The following is a 19655-nucleotide window of genomic DNA, read 5'->3' on the forward strand; positions in this document are numbered from 1 at the left end:
GCACAGTTCTCTAGTCTCTCTCGGTCCAGTGACACAAAATAGCTTCGTCTGTGCTGTCCACAAGGTCACCGGTGCAAAAAATAAAATAAAAAAGAACCCCATAACAAGCGGAAATGGAATATATATATACATATTTATACTAGGGGAGAAACGCTCCTGACCCAGGGGAAAAATACAATAATATAAAATAAAAAGATTTTCCCACACAGAATATGCAATCACCTCTCATAAGATAAGATAAGAAATACTTTATTCATCCCAGCAGAGAAATTTAGGTGTTCCAGCAGCCAACACACAACACAACACAACACAACACAACACAACACATGTATACATACATATTCCACCTATACAGAACATGAGCCCACAATACATAGCCTAGTATAGAGGAAGTGGAATGGATGGTCCATGTGCATTAGTAGCTGTTACTCATAGATAACAGTTACAGCAAGTGTGCAAATATACATGTGCAAAAATACAGTTTGGTAAATACAGTATATGCAGTTAAGCTAAAATGTACATAAATATTAAAAAAATATTCTTCTGTCCTTACTAAAAGGGGAGTCATTATAAAGTACAATTGCAAGTCCCTCCATTTCTTCCAGTATTGGCCCCCTTTTTCAGTACTGTATCTCAGGGAAAATGTTAACCTTTCCATATTATAGATTTCTTCAACTATTCCTATCCAGTCTGAAATTGTCTGACACTCCTTGCTTAGCCATTTCCTGGTTATTGCCTTTTTGCTACTAGCCAATAATAGTTGTAATAGGTATCGGTCTGGTTTATTTATCTGAAAGTAGATTTTTAAGCTTGCTATGGTTGTTTAATGGATGACCAGAAGCCTGACTGTGACACCTCTCAGTGCTGTTGGACACCCTGGGCTGACAGTTATTCACAGTCCATCTTCCCTGATGAACTCTGACATGAGCTGCAGAGGCCAGTCGCTGATACAGACAGGCTTTCAAGGGATCTGGTTCGAGCTCTCTGTTGGCTGGTGTTTTTTTCCCTTCCTGTGTGCTATTTCTGGATACCTGACATGCCATTCATGTGGATTGTAGCATAGTGAAGGATTGAAAATATCATGCTTAAAAAGTAGCAGCATTGGCTATCTGGTGTTATATCACTGTGTTGTGTATTTGTCAAACTGAGTAAGCTTAGCTGTCAACCCCAGGGAAAGGTGGGGGAATGCAGGCAGCAGAAGAGAGAGGGTGGCCTGGGGGAGGGGAGAGCAGAACCAGTGACCTCCCAATACTCACTTCTCCTCCTCGGCTCCCCAGGGCCTGTCAGTGTGGAGGCTTGTGTGTGGCTGTCTCTCTGTCTGTCTTGAAGACTCAATCAATAATTTGTTGAACGCAGAAATAACAGGCATATCCACAAATGTAATTCAGAAATGATAATAAAAAAGAGGATTGTGAGTGAGAAGACAAATTTTCCTACGTTTCTGTGTAAAAATTATTTCTGTAGAGTGGAATTTGCGGCCTGGAGAGCAGTTTTCAAATTTATCTTTTGACAATTTTTTCTCTCCCTCTACACTCGAAACGTAGAATAATACACCGATACACAAGACTTGTGTCTACTGTTTAAAGTTTAAATGGAGTCTCTCGGTGAAATTATGCCGGAGAAGTAGACGTTTAAAAATCTCCAATTATTGTTTTTTTCCCCTCATTATTTGTCGGCCGTCCCATTCATTTCAATGCAAAATTTTGGGCAGTATTCTGTAGAGAAAAGTAATGGCACACCGATCCCGATCAAACCGCACGTTTTGATATATAATTTGTCCTGCAACTCTTCAAGTTGTAGGACTAGTAACGGGACGAAATTGCGTCCGGAAGAGGAAGAAGAAGAAATCCACAGTATAACAGTAGCTATTGCTGTATGGGACCAGTGCTCTGTGCGATTGCCCCGTGGCCCTAATAATTAAAAAAATCAGAAACACCTGAATAACTTAAATAAGCTATGTTTTCTATCTGTTGCTACTTTGCTTATTAAAAACAATGCCAACTTGAAAACTTTGTACCTATATTTAGCACGTTTTCAGGTCTTCTAGCAAATGTATTCCAAAAAAAGCGACTAGCGACAAGTTTAGCTATTTATTTCATATTTATTTTATTTCTCAAAAGTGAGAAATGTAACAAAGTGTAATTCAGAGTAATCACGGTACACAGGCTTTCTGCCAGCAGCACGGGGTTTCTCCCTCTGCTCCTGCACTGTGCAGGCAGGCACTCCATCATACAATTACTAGTGCAAATGAAGGGTAATGATGTCACTGATATGCAAATGGGAGCACGATGTCATCTGCTGACTTTTGGAGCTTGTTCGAGCTACTTTCATTGGAAAAGATTTGGCAAAAACTATTTAAAAGCAATTAATCAATTTTGGAGCAAAAGGAGGTTCCAATCCAGATTACCCTTAGGTTATTTTTTTGGATTGTGCTTTTAACAGCTACAACAAGCAGAGCTGATATTCATATTTTGTTTTTTTTCAGGAGCGGGAGCAGAAACAGAAGCTACTGGACCCAACCCCAGTTCGCATATCTCAACGGTTCTCTGAAAAACATGTTAACCAAGAAGAGGAGGTATGTGTGTTTGTTTGTGTGTATGTGTTCATGTTTTTGATGCAGTGGCTGCAATTCAGAAAAGACACTCAGATGTCAATAATTGTCCGATTTGCACACATCATTTGTAGGGAATTTTGTTTTTTAATTTAAAGGTATAATATCTAAAATTCCTGAATTGAATTATGTAAAGAGAATAGACCATTTTATTTATTTTGTTGAATTGTGTACTTACATTATCCCAAATAATTCCAAAAACTTTCAAACCCAGAGAAATCTGTAAATGTATTCAAAGTAACTGTCAGTTTCATTCTTTGCCTGTCAATGGCGACCAAATGACACATACTTTTTTTTTTTCAAACTTCTCTTTATTGGTTTTTTTTTTCTTTCGTTCACATACAAAAATAAAGAATGTACATGTTCATTTATGCTTGAAATCAACATGAAAAAACAGAATGATAGTAGAAAAATAAAAGCAATAAAAAACCCCACAAAAAACAAAAAGAAAAACAAAAAAACTAAAACCTAGGTGGAGTCAAATCAAATATCAAAACAAAAATAAGGTTTACAAATAAAATACATTTAAATATTAAAAAATACAACTTGGAGGACGTCAAGTTTTCCAAAATTTAATTTGTTAATTTTTCATGGGGTTATATTTGGTATAATAATCCATAAATGGCTGTCATATTGTGTAAAAGGTATCTATCTTACCTCTCAGGTTGAATTTTATTTTTTCTAACTGCAAATGTTTCATTATATCATTCATTAAAGTTTGATAGACTGGAGGATTTTTTTGTTTCCAGTTCAGCAGAATTGTTCTTCTCGCTAACAGTGTCACAAAACAAATCACATTCTTTTGGTTGTTTGACAAAGAGAGCTCCATGGCAGCTGAGCCAACCCCAAACATCGCAAGAACTGGGTCTGGTTTAATATGTTTCTGGAAAATCTCAGATAAACTTTGAAATATCTTAACCCAATAGGTGGCGATGCTTGGACAAGTCCAAAACATACGTTCTAATGATGCAGGTGCCTGTAATGGGGTCTTTTTTTTCTGCCACACAGCATATTGGTTTTTTTTTTAACTTCATGCCATTTTGCAAAACAGTTATAATAATCCAGTACAGACCTAATTTATTTATATGAAATTTAAATATTGATCCATCTTACTACGATGTGCTACTAAGCCACCAAGCTAATGAGTATGGTAATGTTATAGCGTGTTATAACCAATGTTCAACATGCCTTAACAGCGCTGGGCTACCCCACAGTTTAATTCACTACAAAATGTTAGTTACAGTATCTGTATGGGTAGTCTACTCCTCTAATGGTAAATTAGCAATTAAGTTAATGTTAATTGTGTCCGTTTTATTCAAATAAAATTGCATCACTTGAATAAATGTGACTACACGTAAGGCTAATAAAACTTTGATCCATTAACTTTAATCATGGGAGTTGTGGTCTTAATAAAGACCACAACTCCCATGATCCCACACTACTTCACAATGTCATCTAAGTCATATGACATACTGTGCAACAATACTTCTTTTTTTTTTTTTTTTTTTTTTTTTTTTTTTAGCACAAAGTAACTAGGTTCCTTTTGCACATTATTCCTGGTGTTTTGTGCACAAGATGGATATAATTAAAGATATCAAACTTTCAGCATCCCCATATTCATCACAAGCTGTCCTTCCATGAGTCCAGAGTAGACTAATGGGCCTGTGTGTATGTATTCAGGATAATCTGAAGGCCACAACAGAGGAGGAGGAGAAGAAGAAAGATGAAGAGCTGGACAGGCAAGTCCTGCTGGCCGAGCAGCGACGAGAAGAGGAAAGGCTTCAGCAGGAGGAACAACAGAGAGAAAAGATGGAGAAGATCAAAGCCGTGGAGGGTAAGATGGATTGTTGCATAGATGGATGGATCATAAGTGAAAAGATGTACTTGTGTACTGTATTTGTCTGTGCAAATAAGGATCCTTGTTTTCAGGGATAAATAAGGTCCTGCAGCAAGCACACATACTTTTAAAGCTGCTAGTAGATGCAGGAGTGTTACAAAATAAAAAGTGAAGCTCAGTTCTAAAAGTGAAATATCAAGGAGCATCAATAATTTCACATTCTTTCATCAGCAAGCTGTCAGCAGCAGGTAGGGGGCTTTCACACTTTTCTTACAACTCAGGGATCAAGGGCAGAATGAATTGTGAAGGGCACCCCACACACAGACTTTCACATCTCCATTGCTGTGGTTTGGCTTGTAACGGCGTAAAAATCTGTAGTAGCATGGCAGCGCTGGAAGCCTTGTGATTAATGTATAGTATACAGAGACTGTGAGGGGGAATGTTCAGGGCCTTTAATCACAGGATCACTTCTCTTTTTCTCCCCCCTCTGATGTCATCTGTCAAGGGTTAATGAACTGCTGATTGTGCTTCGGCGGAGGAGCCTCATTAATGTATTATAGATGAACAGCAGGACCTGGCCAGCTCTCTGTGTGGATTGCATATGTGGAGTCCTCCCTCAAACCTCTTTAATTCACTCGATGGGGGGGGGCAGCACTCCTCTCATGTCAAAAGATAAAGCAGCGATACATATGCACTCTCTCTGCTCTTTTCTGGTCTTTTGATCAACCAGGCCAAAGAAAAAATAGCTAACGAATTGCTCTCATACTCATTTGTCTCTCTGCTTTTCATTGACTCTCCTGACAGCCTCAATGGACAGCGAGTGCAATTTAAACTGTTACTCAAGAGTCTGAAAAAAGCAATTAAAACATTGTTTGCCTGCAGCCTCCCGAGACTGTTTTTTTTGTTTTTTGTTTGTGCCTCTAATTGTTCGTCCTTTTTCTCTCAGAGCGAGCGAAGAGGCGGAAGATGCGAGAGGAAAAGGCGTGGTTACTGTCTCAAGGAAAAGACCTGCCGCCTGAACTCATGAATCTAGAGCCTTCTTCTCCTGTCCACAGAACACGCAGGAATAAGACATTGTAAGAAGCTTTGTATATTTGCTGGAGATTTCATTTTCTGCTTGAATAACTCAAGGTTGATTATTTGTAACGTGTCGTTTGTTTGATATTCCAGCTATGAAATTGATGACGACTACACTGCTCTATACAAAGGTATGCCGACTAAGCAGTCAAGGTTGTTGCTTTATCTCAGTCTGCATTAATGTTTATTCTAATGTGTTTTCATCTCTCTTCTACAGTGCTTGAGGTGTTGAAAGCCCATAAAGATGCTTGGCCTTTCTTGGAACCTGTGGATGACTCGTATGCCCCCAATTACCACGAGATCATCCAGGTATTTAATCCAAGACACTGAAAGCATTAGTTAGTGTTGTTGTGTTTGTTTGTGTGCATTCACGGCCCATCTAATGCATACAACCAAAAATATTGTATTACTTTAAGTTTTTTATTATTTCCTTTCTTCCAATCCCCTCAGACTCCCATGGACCTGTCCACCATTGAAAAGAAACTCAATGATGGGGAGTACGTCGCTAAGGAGGAGTTTGTTGCCGACGTGAAGCTCATGTTTGAGAACTGCATTGAGTACAACGGCGACGACAGTGGTAAGTTAACACAGTCGCACAAACACAAACCATCTCCACTCCAAAAGTCCTCCTTTTAAGAATTTGGCCTCACTTTAACCCATAAGAACCCAGACCCAGTTATCCTTAAAGGGTGTGTTCTATAAGTGGACCACATAGAACACATTTCTGATGTATTAAAAAAAATTCTACCCCTTAATGTCAAAGATCTGTGATGTGACATATAGGATACAATGAGCGTTTATGGTATTTATATTTATTATTTAAAAAAATAGACACATTTTCTGCTTACAGAGACACAAATTTGCCTTTTTATTTTTTGCATCTCCACACCATTTTTATATATATATATATATATAATACATTAATAATAAATAATTGTTTGCATCTCCATAACATATATCAAAATTGTGACTTTAATTTGTTCAGGAAATATGGTCAGAACAAGTTAAATGCAATGAAGGACACACTATTAATGGATTAGAATTGTTAAATGGGTTTAAACTTAGCCTCGGAACAATAATAAGCTTTTTGAAATTAGCTACTTTTTCACATTTCTGTTTCCAGTCACAGCCACAAAGTCACATGACCACCACACCAGGGTGTTGAGTATGTGTCGCTTAGGGATTTAATGAGTTAATGTGAAGTATAAAGCTGAATATGGGAGATTCTAGAAGATTTAAAGTGTTTGTTACACGGGTGTCACCTAGGGGTGATCAATATGGCCCTAAAAGAATGTCACGATATTTCAGGCTATTTTTGCGATAACGATATTCTTGACGATATTACGAAATACTTAACATATTTATACAGACTAAAAAAAAACATATTTTCTATATCTTTTTTTTTAGTCTGTATAAATAAATAAAAATCTAAAATGTAGTGTGAAGTGCAAATCTCAACAGTTGCCAAATAAATAAAAAAATGTATGAGAAAATAATAAAAATAAACATTTAGGGGTTCTAGGGGCATATTTTAATGACATTTTGTAAAGGAAAATAAAGGTTCTTGTATGTTTTGTTTAAGGCATCTTATTTTGACAGTCTTCTTGTAAGTTCTATGGTGGATTCTGTTAGCATACTGTGCTCTTATTTTGAAAGCTGCATGCAAGCTGCGACAGAGAGTAAATAGCTTTTTGTGATTAAAACAACTTTAATTGTTAGCTAATGTTAACCTTACGCTACTACATCAAGAAGTAGGAACGTTGCCAATATCATGATATGCATTTTTTTTAAGCATGAAAAAAATATACCGATATTATCGTGAACGATACGATATGGCACACCCCTAGTGTCACCATGGGTTCTTATGGGTTAAAGCAGGGGTGTCAAACTCTGGCCCGCGGGCCAAATTTGGCCCGCAGTGTAATTTTATTTGGCCCGCGAGGCAATACCAATTTATTATATTATTATTGTAAATTCATGACATTGATGTGTTTTTATTTGAAATTTGATTTTGCATGTCTGCACTATTTAGTTATATATTGTATGTTTATAAGCGTTGCTGGTTCCATATTTAATGTTAAAGCAAAACATGTTTGGTATATATTAAAAGGTTTATTTGTTCAATGTTGGCCCGCGATTTTATTCAAGTTTTAAATTTTGGCCCATTGTGTATTTGAGTTTGACACCCCTGGGTTAAAGACTAATGCATCAGTTGGTGTTTGTGGTGAGAAAGAAGTGCATATATGAATTTCTGGGGCTAGAGTCAAGGGGTGACAGTGGGAGAGAGAGCGAGAGAGAGCAAAAGAAAGGGGGCTGGACTTGGTGCTGTGCTGGGGCCGGGGCCGGGGCAGCCCTGACATTGATTAATGAGGAGTGATTGAGCTGTGCTCCAGTGCTCAGGGGGATCTGAGCCCTGCAGGGCCAGAGAAACATTCCAGCCCCTAAGCCCCCTGTCTGGAGCCATCCATCCAACTGAATACTCTCCCCAGGGACAGGGGGAGGAGAGTGGCAAGGAGGCCCAGGGTGGAGCAGGAGCAGGAGCAGGAGGAGTAGAGGAGGGGGAGAAAGGGGTTGAAGGAGCAGGGGTCAACCTTCGCCCTCTGACCTGGTCAGTCGGTCAGCGATGGGCTGAGAAACAGAGGAGCAAGTGTGTGTCTATGGGAACAAGGCATGCATGTTGGTGTGTAAAGGAATGACTCCAGGATGGAGGGAGGTGTGAATGTGTGAGTAGAAGGGAGAGCATGACTTAGTAGGGGTGTGCCATATCCAACATGATCTCACAGAAATCCGTGAAATAGCCACGGATTTCGCTTAATTCAAAATCCGTGGAATAGTCACGGATTCGCTCAAATTTCCATGAAACTGACACGGATTTCGCTACAATGCAAGTTAATGACATAGTCATATCCCGTGGCTATTCCAACATACAAAGTGATTATGTACATTCACTGAGTGAATATTTAGAAAATAAAACTCGCTAAAAAAATCGCTACAAATGTGATCAAAATCCATTTTTATGCAGAAACTAAGTCAAAATATAGATTTTTCACTAAAAATGAGAGAACTGTCCGCCATGTTTTTTGTTCTGACCGCTGGGACCTTGAAAGTCACGTGACTTGGAACAAACCAATAGCCACGGGATATGACTGTCATTAACTTGCATTGTAGCAAAATCCGTGTCAGTTTCACGGAAATTTGAGCGATTCCGTGGCTATTCCACGGATTTTGAGTTAAGCGAAATCCGTGGCTATTTCACGGATTTCTGTGAGACCAGGTTGGCAATATCGTATCGTTCACAATAATATCGGTATATTTTTTTTATGGTTAAAAAAATGCATATCATGATATTGGCAACGTTCCTACTTCTTGATGTAGTGGTTAAAGTTGTTTTAATCACAAAAAGCTACTTACTCCCTGTAGCTAAACACATGCAGCTTTCAAAATAAGAGCACGGTGTGTTAAGAGAATCCACCACAGAATTTACAAGAAGACTGTCAAAATAAGATGCCTTAAATAAAACATACAAGAACCTTTATTCTCCTTTTACAAAATGTCATTAAAATATGCCCCCGGAACCCCTAAATGGTTATTTTTATTATTTGCTCATATTCAAGAGTCAAGAGTAAAACATTTTGTTTGGCAACTGTTGAGATTTGCACTTCAAACTACATTTTAGATTTTTAATTATTTAAACAGACAAAAAAATCATATTTTCTATATCTTTTTAAGTATCTCCTAATATCGTCAAGAATATCGTTATCGCAAAAATAGCCTGAAATATCATGATATTCGTTTAGGGCCATATCGCCCTGCCCTAATGCAAAGCTAATATTTGAGAATATGTGTGTGTGTATATACAGGTGCATCTCAATCTCAACTCATCTTTATTTGTAAAGCACTTTAAAACAACCACAGCCGCAACAAAGTGCTATACATAAACAAACAGAACAAGAGACAATAAAATAAATAAAACAGGAAATAAACAGTAAAATAAATAGATTCATTGCTTTTTAAAAGACAATTTAAAAAACAATAAATAAAAGCAAACCATAAAACACTAAAAACAAGAGCAGAGTCTCATGCGTGGTTACATAAGAATATGATGAAAAGTCTATTTCCAGTAGTTCAAGTCAAACAGCCCCAACCAAGTATTGAGTCATATAGATGGACATACTTTTCAGAGGCCAACATTTCCATATTAAACATACTTTTTAAAATTGGTAATATTTTTTATATATATATAATATATTTTTTGTAATATTACATTTTTTTGAGACACTGAATTTTAAGTCTTCATTTAATGTAAGCCATAATCATTATAATTAGAAGAAATTAAATAAATTAAGACATGAAATGTTTCATTCTGTGTGTAATGGATCTATATAATGTGTTATTTCCACTTTTTGAATTGAATAACCGACATAAATAAACTTTTCTATGATATTCTAATTTATTGAGATGCACATGTATGTGTTTTTGTGTGTGGCTGTGTTTATTGGTGTTGTGTTTTAAAGCCTTTGTGTTTTATCATAAAAGCATAGCTGATGTTTTTTTTGATGCCTCTCCCCAGAGTACACTATCATGGCGGAGTCTCTGGAACGGTGTTTTAGCCGGGCCATTATAAAACACTTTCCAACAGAGGACGGCGACACAGATGAGGAATTCCACATCAGCAGCGAAGACAAGGAGCGCAAGGACAAAAAACGCAATCGAGGCAGCAGCAAACATCTGGGACCCGAAAGTCTGATCAAGGCCACTGAGCAGGTCCAGCGTAAGAGAAACTTCCAAGGGGGCAAAGGCAGCACGCTCACAGAGGAAGAGGACAGCAAAGCAAAACGACCTCCTCATCATTGGGCCAACGGACCCCCTCACCCCCACAGCCTGCCCCCCAGCCAGCAGCACATACATGGAGGAGACATCCGGGGCATGTACCACCCGGGGCAACAGGTATTCACAGGATCACTTTCCCTTTTTTTTAAGTTCCTCTACATTTGTAAAAACCTTTAAACCTTATTTGTCACCTATCCCTCACGAGATTTTGATCTGAGTTGTACTTCAATGACAGTAGGTGGTTATTGTTGACGTTTTATTTTTTAAATGTATTACTATTTTTTCTTTTTTTGTGTGTTATTGTTGTTTTACATTACATTACATTACATTACATGTAATGCATCTTACAATAAGTGCATTCAACCTGAAGGTACTAGACATAGACCACAGGAATCAAGTAAGTACATAGCTAACTGTCATCGCTCTTAAAGTTATGTACTTACTTGATTCCTTGTTTGTTTGTTCATTGTTGTCTCATTATGATTATTAACACACATAACCTGTTATTAACTTGCAAACACATAAGTACACATACACCCATGTAGGTGTATGTGTACTTATGTGTTTGTAAGTTAATAACAAGTTATGTGTGTTAATAATGGTAATAATGAGTTTATAAACTACATTACTATGTGTTATACATACACATATATAAATATTATTGCTGTTATATAACTGAATATAGTAAATTAACATAGGGAGAAGGGATTTAATAAGCTTTGGCTTCTTCCCACTCCTTTTGAACACAAATAAGTGTTGAGTCTTGTTTCATTTTGTGTTGTTGTCTTGTATTTATTGTTGTTCATTTGTTTTTAAATCTTTTATTTTGTGTTCAAATCAATTCTCAATCAATCAATCAATCAATCAATCAATCAATAGTGAATTCTCTATTCCCTTATCAGCTCCATCATCCTCATGGTCCACACATGTATGGCCAAAGAATGGCCATGGATCCCCGCTTCTCCTACCCAGCTCACATTCCCAGGCATGGAGACCCCAGTATGAACCGCCTGCCCCACAACTTTAACATGCAGGTATACAGACCCAGTGGCACCTTTCTAAACTTAATTATAAGTAACAGTTTTTACCCAAGGACTACCTTATTCTGTGTGCGGTCTACTTGATGCTGGTAAAACAAACGTACAGTTCTACAAGTCCAAATGTCTGACTTGATTTGTCTCCCTAGCATCGCATGGTTGAAGGACATCACATGGGACCCAGGTATCCAATGGTCCCAGACCCGAACCAGCAGCAGCCCCCGCACCAGCAGCAGCACCCCTACATGGGTCCGACTCATGGCCCGTCTCTGGGTCCACGTCCAGTTGGGCTCCAGCCTGGGCCTCCTCCTGAAGCCAGCATGTATCCATCCCACCACCGTCCAGAGGGCCACTCCATGCACCCCATGGCCAACAGATTCCCAGGGCCAGAAGGACCACCCCAGAACAACTACCCAGGCTTGAGGCCTCCCAGTATGGGCCTATCCAACATGTGGACTGGTATGAATCACCAGGAGAGACCCAATGGGATGCGCATGCAAGATCCCAACATAGTGAACCAGCGCACCTTTATGTACGGTGGAGTCCCTCCCCCAGTGGGGCATAAACCTTGGCCAGAAGCTGCTGGATACCCCCACCCTCCTCCCAATGCCCAGTATCAAATGTCTGCAGCGGTCAACTCCCCGGGGCCGATGTCCACACGCCCCCCTGTTCCACAGCCAGACTCCTCTGGCAGGGCACGCTTGGCTTCCATGCTGGAAAGCCCTGAGATGCTGGCCCTGCAGCAGCTGTCAGCCTCTTCTGGACCCCCTGCTGGTGCCCCTCATCAGCAAATGGGCAACTTTCAGCAGCCTGGGCCCCCATCAGGAATTGGCAGCATCCCAGCCCACCCCTCTCAGCAGCCTCCCCCTGCCCCTGAGGTTCAGCTGCTGCGTCCTGCTAGAGACAATGGGCCAGACAGCCAGCCTTCCCAACAGACAAACATGCAGCCCAAAGGTAGACCTGACCTTCTATCTCAGTGTTTTACCAGCCGTCTATATTCTGCATGAAGGAGCCCAAGCACAGTCTAACCTTTTTCTACTCGTGTTTCTAGAATGTAGTGTCTCGGTTTGTTAATCAGCACAGCCCCCCCTCCCTGCTCTTCCTCTGTCTGCTTCTTGCAATTTGATTTTAATTATTTTGCACAGTAAGTGGCAAATTGAATATTCATTAGTTTAGTGAAATTTCTTCCTGCTTTGCTTCGAGGGTACAAAAGAGATGGCATATCATCCGTTAAGCTTTCAGTATGTTTGCATTCTCCCTTTAAAGGAATTGAACAGCACATTTGTGATTTGCTAGTTTTACATTTTTGTTCATTCTTTGACACAGTACACAGGCTGTGTACCTTGTTCTTATGATTATAGTTGATCAATGTTCAATACTAACCTCCCTTCCATTATTCTTTTAATGATAACTTTCCTTTCATTATTCTGTATCTTAACAGACTCGACATCAGAGAACAAAATGGCTGCCAACATTTCCAATGAAGCTTCATCACAAAAAACTGTTTCAGTTCACCAGGAGCACCTGTCCATCAATAGCCCCATAGAACACCACACAGAGGGGATGCAGGATCCCACAGCTTCTAACTCGGGCAGATCACAGGAGCCTCCGTCTGGTCCAGGGCTCTCTCAGAGCTCAACAGAGAGCCAGAGGCAGGAGGGAGATGGCCAGAGACAATTTGACAGCCACTGTCCCACTCAACACATTACTGCCCCTCCTGTTTCATCCCATATCAACACCAGTAACGACGCCTCCACTGATCCCACTCACCCCGACCACCCTCAGCATTCACAGAACAGTCCACAGCAAAAAGCTGAGAGTCCTGCACTTCTTCACAAGAACGTACCGCCGCTGCATGTTGCAGCTTCTCAAAATCCCACTCTGCAAACATCAGAGAACAACTTGTCACCCATGCATTCTGCACATCAGCAAAGTGAACATCAGCACAACGTCCAAAAACAACAACAACCTCAGGCAGCCCAGACTCCCCCTCCCCAAAGCTCTCCCCAGCAGATGATCCAGAGCTCACAGCAACACAACCTTCTGCTCCCCCCTCATCACGTCCCGCAGAACATCTCGCCACAACGGCCTACACTGAGCAGCCCCATGCACGGGATGCCACAGAGTGCCACACAAGGAGCCCAGCCTGGACCCCCTCAGCCAGCTCCCCTCACCTCGTTGCCACCTAGTCATCCTACCCCACTGTTGCCCTCCCAGCCGAGCCCAGCAGACCACGGAGATCAAAGACCTAGTGAGCCTACAAGCAGACCCGACACGGACGCCACTGCCGGTCCACCACAGCACATGATGAAGTCTGGGCCTCCTAATGGTATTTATAAACACCAGGCCTTTGGCCCCAATCACCATCAAACCCAGCTACAAGGTAGTAACCCAGGAATGCCCCCTCAGAGAGGGCCAGCACCTGCTCACAATCCAGGCATGCCTCCTCACTCCCAAGGCCAGGTAAACGGAGCGATGGGTCCATATGGAATGGGTAACCATCCGCATCCACACTACAGCCAGACCAGCATGACCAGGCCCATGCCTCCTTCTGCTCACCACCCTTACCACAACCAGGCCGTTAACCCGCTCCACAGTCCTGCTCAGCACCCAACTTACCACCAGCAGGGAGGGACCGCCTACTCCTACCACACGCCAGGCCAGCAGCACCCTCAGGCCCACTCCAACATGTACCCACCTCATCAGTACCAGCAGCAACACTATTACCCACAACCCCATCCCCAAACTCAGGCCCATAACCAGGCCAGCAGTAGAGGGAGTTATCCTACAGAAGAGTGGCAGCGCTCTCATTATCAGTCTCGCCAACCGATGCCTCCCAGCGCCTACCTACCTGCAGCTAGTGCTAGAGGCAACGGGCAGCTGAAGGAGAGCAGCGTGTCACCGCACGGCTCTGAGGGCTCCAGTGGCGCTAGTTTGGTCTCCCCGGGCCCTCAGGCTGAAGGAGGGCCACATCCTGGAGGCCCAGAAGAGAGAAAATGTGAAAGCCGGGAGCAGGCTGGTGGAGGCAGCAGCAGTGGGGGAAGTCCGGCAAAGCACGCTCAGACAGAAAGCTCCGAGCGACCTGAGAGCCCGAAAGAAATCCTGGACCTTGACAGCCACAATGCTGCCGCCCGGCACCGTAACGCACAGCCGCCTCAACAGCACCGCTCCACCTCCGCTGCACACATGGTGTCTGGTTTCATGTACGACCCGCGTGCAGTGCACCCTGGGATGCAGCGAGGCGGCGTCCCTCCGCCCCATATGATGTTTCAGGCTCGTGGAGATGGCAACAGAGCCCCTTACCCTGGTCAGCCGTACCCAGATCTAGGACGTTATGCGGCCCAAAGACCTCATCCACACCTGATGGAGGCTCTGCAGCGGCCCCAGCAGCTGCCTTACTCACCTGGTCAGACACGCATGGCCATGTACAGACACCCCCGGCCTGCGGGGCACTTCCAGGGTATGATGATTCAGCAGAGAGGCCTGGCACCAGAACACTTCCTCCACCCAGGGTAAAATGATGAATCCAGTTTTGTGTAGTTTATAGTTATATTTTCCTCATGATGTGAGGAAAATACAGTCATGGAGAAAATTAGACCACCCTTTTTCTTCAATTTCTTGTTCATTTTAATGTCTTTCTTGATAATAACATGTTTTTCTTGATAATAACCAAAATCATTATCAAGAAAAACATGGAAAATGTCTAGATATCAGCTCTTAAATTAAACTCTAATGAGCTATTTTTGTTTATCATTATATCTGTCCAAACAAATGTACCGTTAGTTGTACCAGGCATTAAAATGAACAAGAAATTGAAGAAAAAGGGTGGTCTAATAATTTTTTCTGTATGCTGTATACAATAAAGTTCAATCTTATTTATAAACAGATATTAAAATGTACTTAGGTCTGCCTTTCTGCTGCTTTCAGTATATAACATATATACAACAAATTGCTTATTGCATTAACATTTAAACAAAATTATTTTCAGCATTCTTCTATTGAATAAACTAAACATTGAACTGAACACAAAAGGCACCAATAAAAAAAAATGATAGTTGGGAAAAAAAACCCTCAATATATCATGCCCGAATAATTAATTTATCAAGCCAAACATTTGCAGTTAAACAACCTTTATAAAGCTCAGTTGTGTTTGGAGTATACATCTGGCCTGAAACTGGCACCCTGACCTTTTAAGTTTAAACAACAATGTTTAAATGTTTCTTTTTCTTACTTTCTTTTTGTCGTCACAGGCAACAGATGATGGCTGCTCCAGGCGGCCCCAGCAGTAAACAAGGAGTGTGACAAGTATCATATCAGGGTGAGTAATAACAACTCTGAACACATTGCACTTTTTTTAGAATTCTTTCACAGAGCCTCCAGCAAATTTCTATTTTATCACCTTCCTTAAACTTTTATTCACAGCGCCTAAGGATTCCTATGAACATCTTGCCAAAAGAAAGGCATTCCTTGACAATATAAAACTGAGTTTGATTGTAGTTTTAAATGAGCTGAACTTATAGAGGTTTTAACAAAATTGTCTTCCCCTTACAGGCATATTATTATCAAAGAACATCTGGACAAAGAAGTCAGCCTAAAGGAAGGATGTGCAGGCATGCTGACTCAGCTGACATAGACTGTAGATGGGACATCTTTAACCGATTTTCTTACACTGGACAAGAAGTTTTGACTCTGTTTTGTCCTCCACTGAACTTTAAGATCCAACAAGGCAGCTGGTTTACGTAGGATAATAATATTGTGAAATGTTACTGAGCCCTGGAGAACAGTTCCCTTTTTTCCAGCGCTTCTTCACTTGTAACTCTGTTGAACTGGCAGGGATTCACTGAACTGCTTCCAAACATGAGCGTTTCAACTTGGACGGTCCAGCAGAAGGGCAGCCTTTTTAACCACTAAACCAACCTTCCCAACACAGAGGTCACTGCCCTCAAGAACACTGTACAGCCCTTTCTTCTTTGAGGAATGGAAATATGAATGGCTTAAAGGCGGCTGAATGCAGCCTGCCTGTCTTTGTTCATTGACTGTATCACATGATGGAGCTGAAAGGACTGTGAAGATAAGAAGGACTGTTGTTTTTACTGCTATTTTCTGTTCCAACCCTATCTTTAAACTCAGGTGTAGAAAAGGAGGTACTATGAGACTGTCACCCTTACCCAGTCAACTCACAGGCCCCTTGCAATTGCCTTTGTTTCCTTTGTGAATGTATGAGTGAATGTGTAGACAAGAAGGTGTGTACAGCAGACTAGCTGCATGTGAAAGAACAAGAACACTGATTATTTGTCTCAAGCATAAGCCGTCCTGAGAAAGGCCCATTTACTGTCCATTTCCACCCCAACTCTAACAGTGTTTCTCTACTTCTGGAGTAAACGCGCAGTATATGCATCTTTCAAAGCTGCCTTCATTGTCAAGAATGTCTTTGACTAGCAGAGAGGGACTAGCGAAGGTGGCGCAGTTTGTACCCAACTCTCTGTTATGCACTATGGAATTTGTTAGTCTAGACATTCTGGAATTGAGTGGCCTTGGATAGTCTTATTTTTAGTCAAACACATATATGTATGAAAATATATCCTTACCTCTTGTCCCAGATGGGGGAAATTCTAAAATGACACGTCCTGCTAGCTTTTAAATGCACATACACAGAAAAAAAACACATAAATTCCTGCTGTTTTTTCATTGTTTTTATCGTGGCATTCCTCATCCACGTGTGTACTTTGTTTATTCATGACTCTGCCCTTTGCATGGTTGCTACTTTGAGTGCTTCCTCTTTCCCATATCAATACTAAACGTATCCTCAGGGTGTACAGTTTCTATATACGGGTATTTTTCTGCATTATTTGAAGGAGGAGCAGCATAAGGAAAAATAGGACTGCAACTGTGGCAAATCAATCCACCTCTTGTGAAGATCTTCACTTTGAAGGGTCTGTACTCATTGTCCTTAATGTTTGGTGTATCACACTGCCAATCTACTGGACTTCTTTGTATTTGTTCATTTAAAGTGAGATGGATCAAATTTGAGTTATTCTACATTCCTGTGGATCTGATGTACCTGTGTCTGTCATCACAATTTATTTGGGCTTTCTTGTGACACATTTTTTTCACAGCAACCATTGCTTTTTATCATAACTTATGTGGTTTTGGAAGTTTTGTCCCGCACCCTACACCTCATCACATCCATGTTGCACCTGTGAATCCCACTTGTGCAGTTTAGTGATGGCAGCAAATGAATCTACCTCATCCAGCCAGTGTGTGGCATCTACTGAGTCCCTCCACTTCCTCTCCTGCTCTACCACACTCCTGTGAGTCAACATTTTGTGACAAGCGTATGAATTAAGCACCACTTTTAGTTTGTGGGCTTACAGAAGTGACAATGAAATAACCCTCCGTTATTTGACCATCTTGGTCGCAGATCACTGCGTCAAATTATAATGCTGACTCACATTGACAGGTAAAAGAAGCAATCCTTGAAAGTGTACACTATCTTATTAATGGGACAGCACTTTCATTATCATTTTTTTTTTTAATGGAGTATGGTGGACAATATAACATCACATGTCTGAAATGGGACTCTGTGAATTGGTCTTTAGTTGTACAGATTGCATGTCTTCCTGCCTAAAGGTTGTTGAAACTAGACAAAGTAGGCAGTTTTCGAGTCTAGGGCCTGTCATAGACTGCATAGAGTTTGGAGACGTTAAGGGTTTACTATGTTCCTTAGTCATAGGTACCTAAGGAAATATTTAAGGAGGGATGATGGATAGAAAAGAGCTAGATGCTGTGAGACAGTTTTATAAATGTGTCACATAAGACTTGCTGTTTTGTTAAAATAGAGGATTGTCTCAATATTTAGTGGGCCTAATAAGGCCACTTTGGAGGTAGTGTGTTCACTTGCGCTGTCTAATGTATGAAGGACGGCGTTTATTTTAAAGGTCTGAGGTTGTAATACTGTCTTATGCTGTACATATGTTGTGTGTATGTTCGTTTCTGGTGTGTAGAATCAGCACCAGGTGATCGGAAGTGTGCATTCATCTCTCACTTTTACTCTGCTGTCATCTCCCTGCACTAGTGAAAACCATTTAGACGTTATTAAATGTGAATCATATTTATTTTCTCTTTTTAAGAATTTTTGTACATTTTTTGTACTTGTTTTAATATAAATGTGGTGTATGTTTCTTTTTTTTTTTTTCTTGCTTGTTGTTTTTAAGCAGTTGTCTTTTACCTCAGTAGCATGGTGGCATCGGGAAAAAAAAGACCTGTACGTTTAATTTTTCAGTGACGTTTACAAGTTCTTATCTGACTGACATAGATTATTTTGGAAATGGAACGGAATATTTTCTATACTGTACATTTCTTAGAAATAAATCACTTTTCTCAAACAAGAGTTATCATTGTCAATTTAAGAATAAAGAAACTTTTCATGACTAGTTAAATCACTATTCAGTTCAGTTTTTTAGTTTTTATTTCGAACATGTGCGAGTAACACAACAAAGTAAACTCAAAAACAAATAAATCCAATGAGAATAGTCAAAACAAAAGCTATAATGTGAATGCAACATGTCCGAAAAGGAGTAGGATGAAGCATATGCTTATTTAAACCTAAACCCCTTCTCCACTTCTCAATTAACACATTTTTTTTCCTAAACATACATATTTAAATAATACATATTTACAAAAAAATAGAAAATAAATAGATTAAATAAACAAATACATGAATTATAACAGCAGATCAGTGGATTTTTCTAATTGTAACCGTTTCATAAATGAACACTGCTGTGAAAAAGTAGACATAAACCAAGGCTTTGTCATCCCATAGTAATGTATCTGTAATCTGTTAAAGAAACTGAAAGGCAAAAAGTAATGAAATGCAAACAGACAAAACAAGAGGGCCAATGCAAGACAATGCATTAATCTATTGGAGCGCCTCACGCCATCGCTTTCAATTAGTGCTGATCCTGTGATGAACACCCTCCACAGATTGTATGCTGCTTTGTTTGGCCCGTCTCATGTCTGCAGGAGTCAGTGATGTGATGTGACGTCAGTGCAGGAAGCAGCACAGGTCCTCAGGCTTCCTTCAAGGGGCTCCTTGTAAGCAAACAATTATTTTGTTCAGGCCTACTGAGGACAAACTCAACAGTGGGAAAAAATAAATAAATGAGGCATGTAATTAAGATACTTTAACTGAGCCAAAGTAAGCAGGTTGTTTAAGTAAATTCTGCAAGTGGGAACACAAGACAATGTATTAATTACACTAAAC

The 19655-nt window shown here is 40.5% G+C and overlaps 1 protein-coding gene across 1 annotated transcript in view; it reads left to right on the forward strand.

Moving 5' to 3' along the window:
* Positions 1-18825, forward strand: part of LOC131972898 (chromatin remodeling regulator CECR2) — a 49598-nt gene extending 30773 nt beyond the window's left edge. The window contains exons 8-19 of the mRNA XM_059334700.1: positions 2486-2575; positions 4292-4445; positions 5395-5524; positions 5619-5656; positions 5743-5834; positions 5976-6102; positions 10096-10472; positions 11258-11389; positions 11542-12346; positions 12834-14904; positions 15643-15710; positions 15944-18825. Coding sequence (XP_059190683.1) covers positions 2486-2575; positions 4292-4445; positions 5395-5524; positions 5619-5656; positions 5743-5834; positions 5976-6102; positions 10096-10472; positions 11258-11389; positions 11542-12346; positions 12834-14904; positions 15643-15694 — 4068 coding nt within the window. The 3' untranslated portion in view covers positions 15695-15710; positions 15944-18825. The remainder of the gene's footprint in view (positions 1-2485; positions 2576-4291; positions 4446-5394; positions 5525-5618; positions 5657-5742; positions 5835-5975; positions 6103-10095; positions 10473-11257; positions 11390-11541; positions 12347-12833; positions 14905-15642; positions 15711-15943) is intronic.
* Positions 18826-19655: the final 830 nt, after the last annotated feature.

The sequence above is a fragment of the Centropristis striata genome, chromosome 6 (assembly GCF_030273125.1).
Source record: "Centropristis striata isolate RG_2023a ecotype Rhode Island chromosome 6, C.striata_1.0, whole genome shotgun sequence".
Taxonomy (NCBI): domain Eukaryota; kingdom Metazoa; phylum Chordata; class Actinopteri; order Perciformes; family Serranidae; genus Centropristis; species Centropristis striata.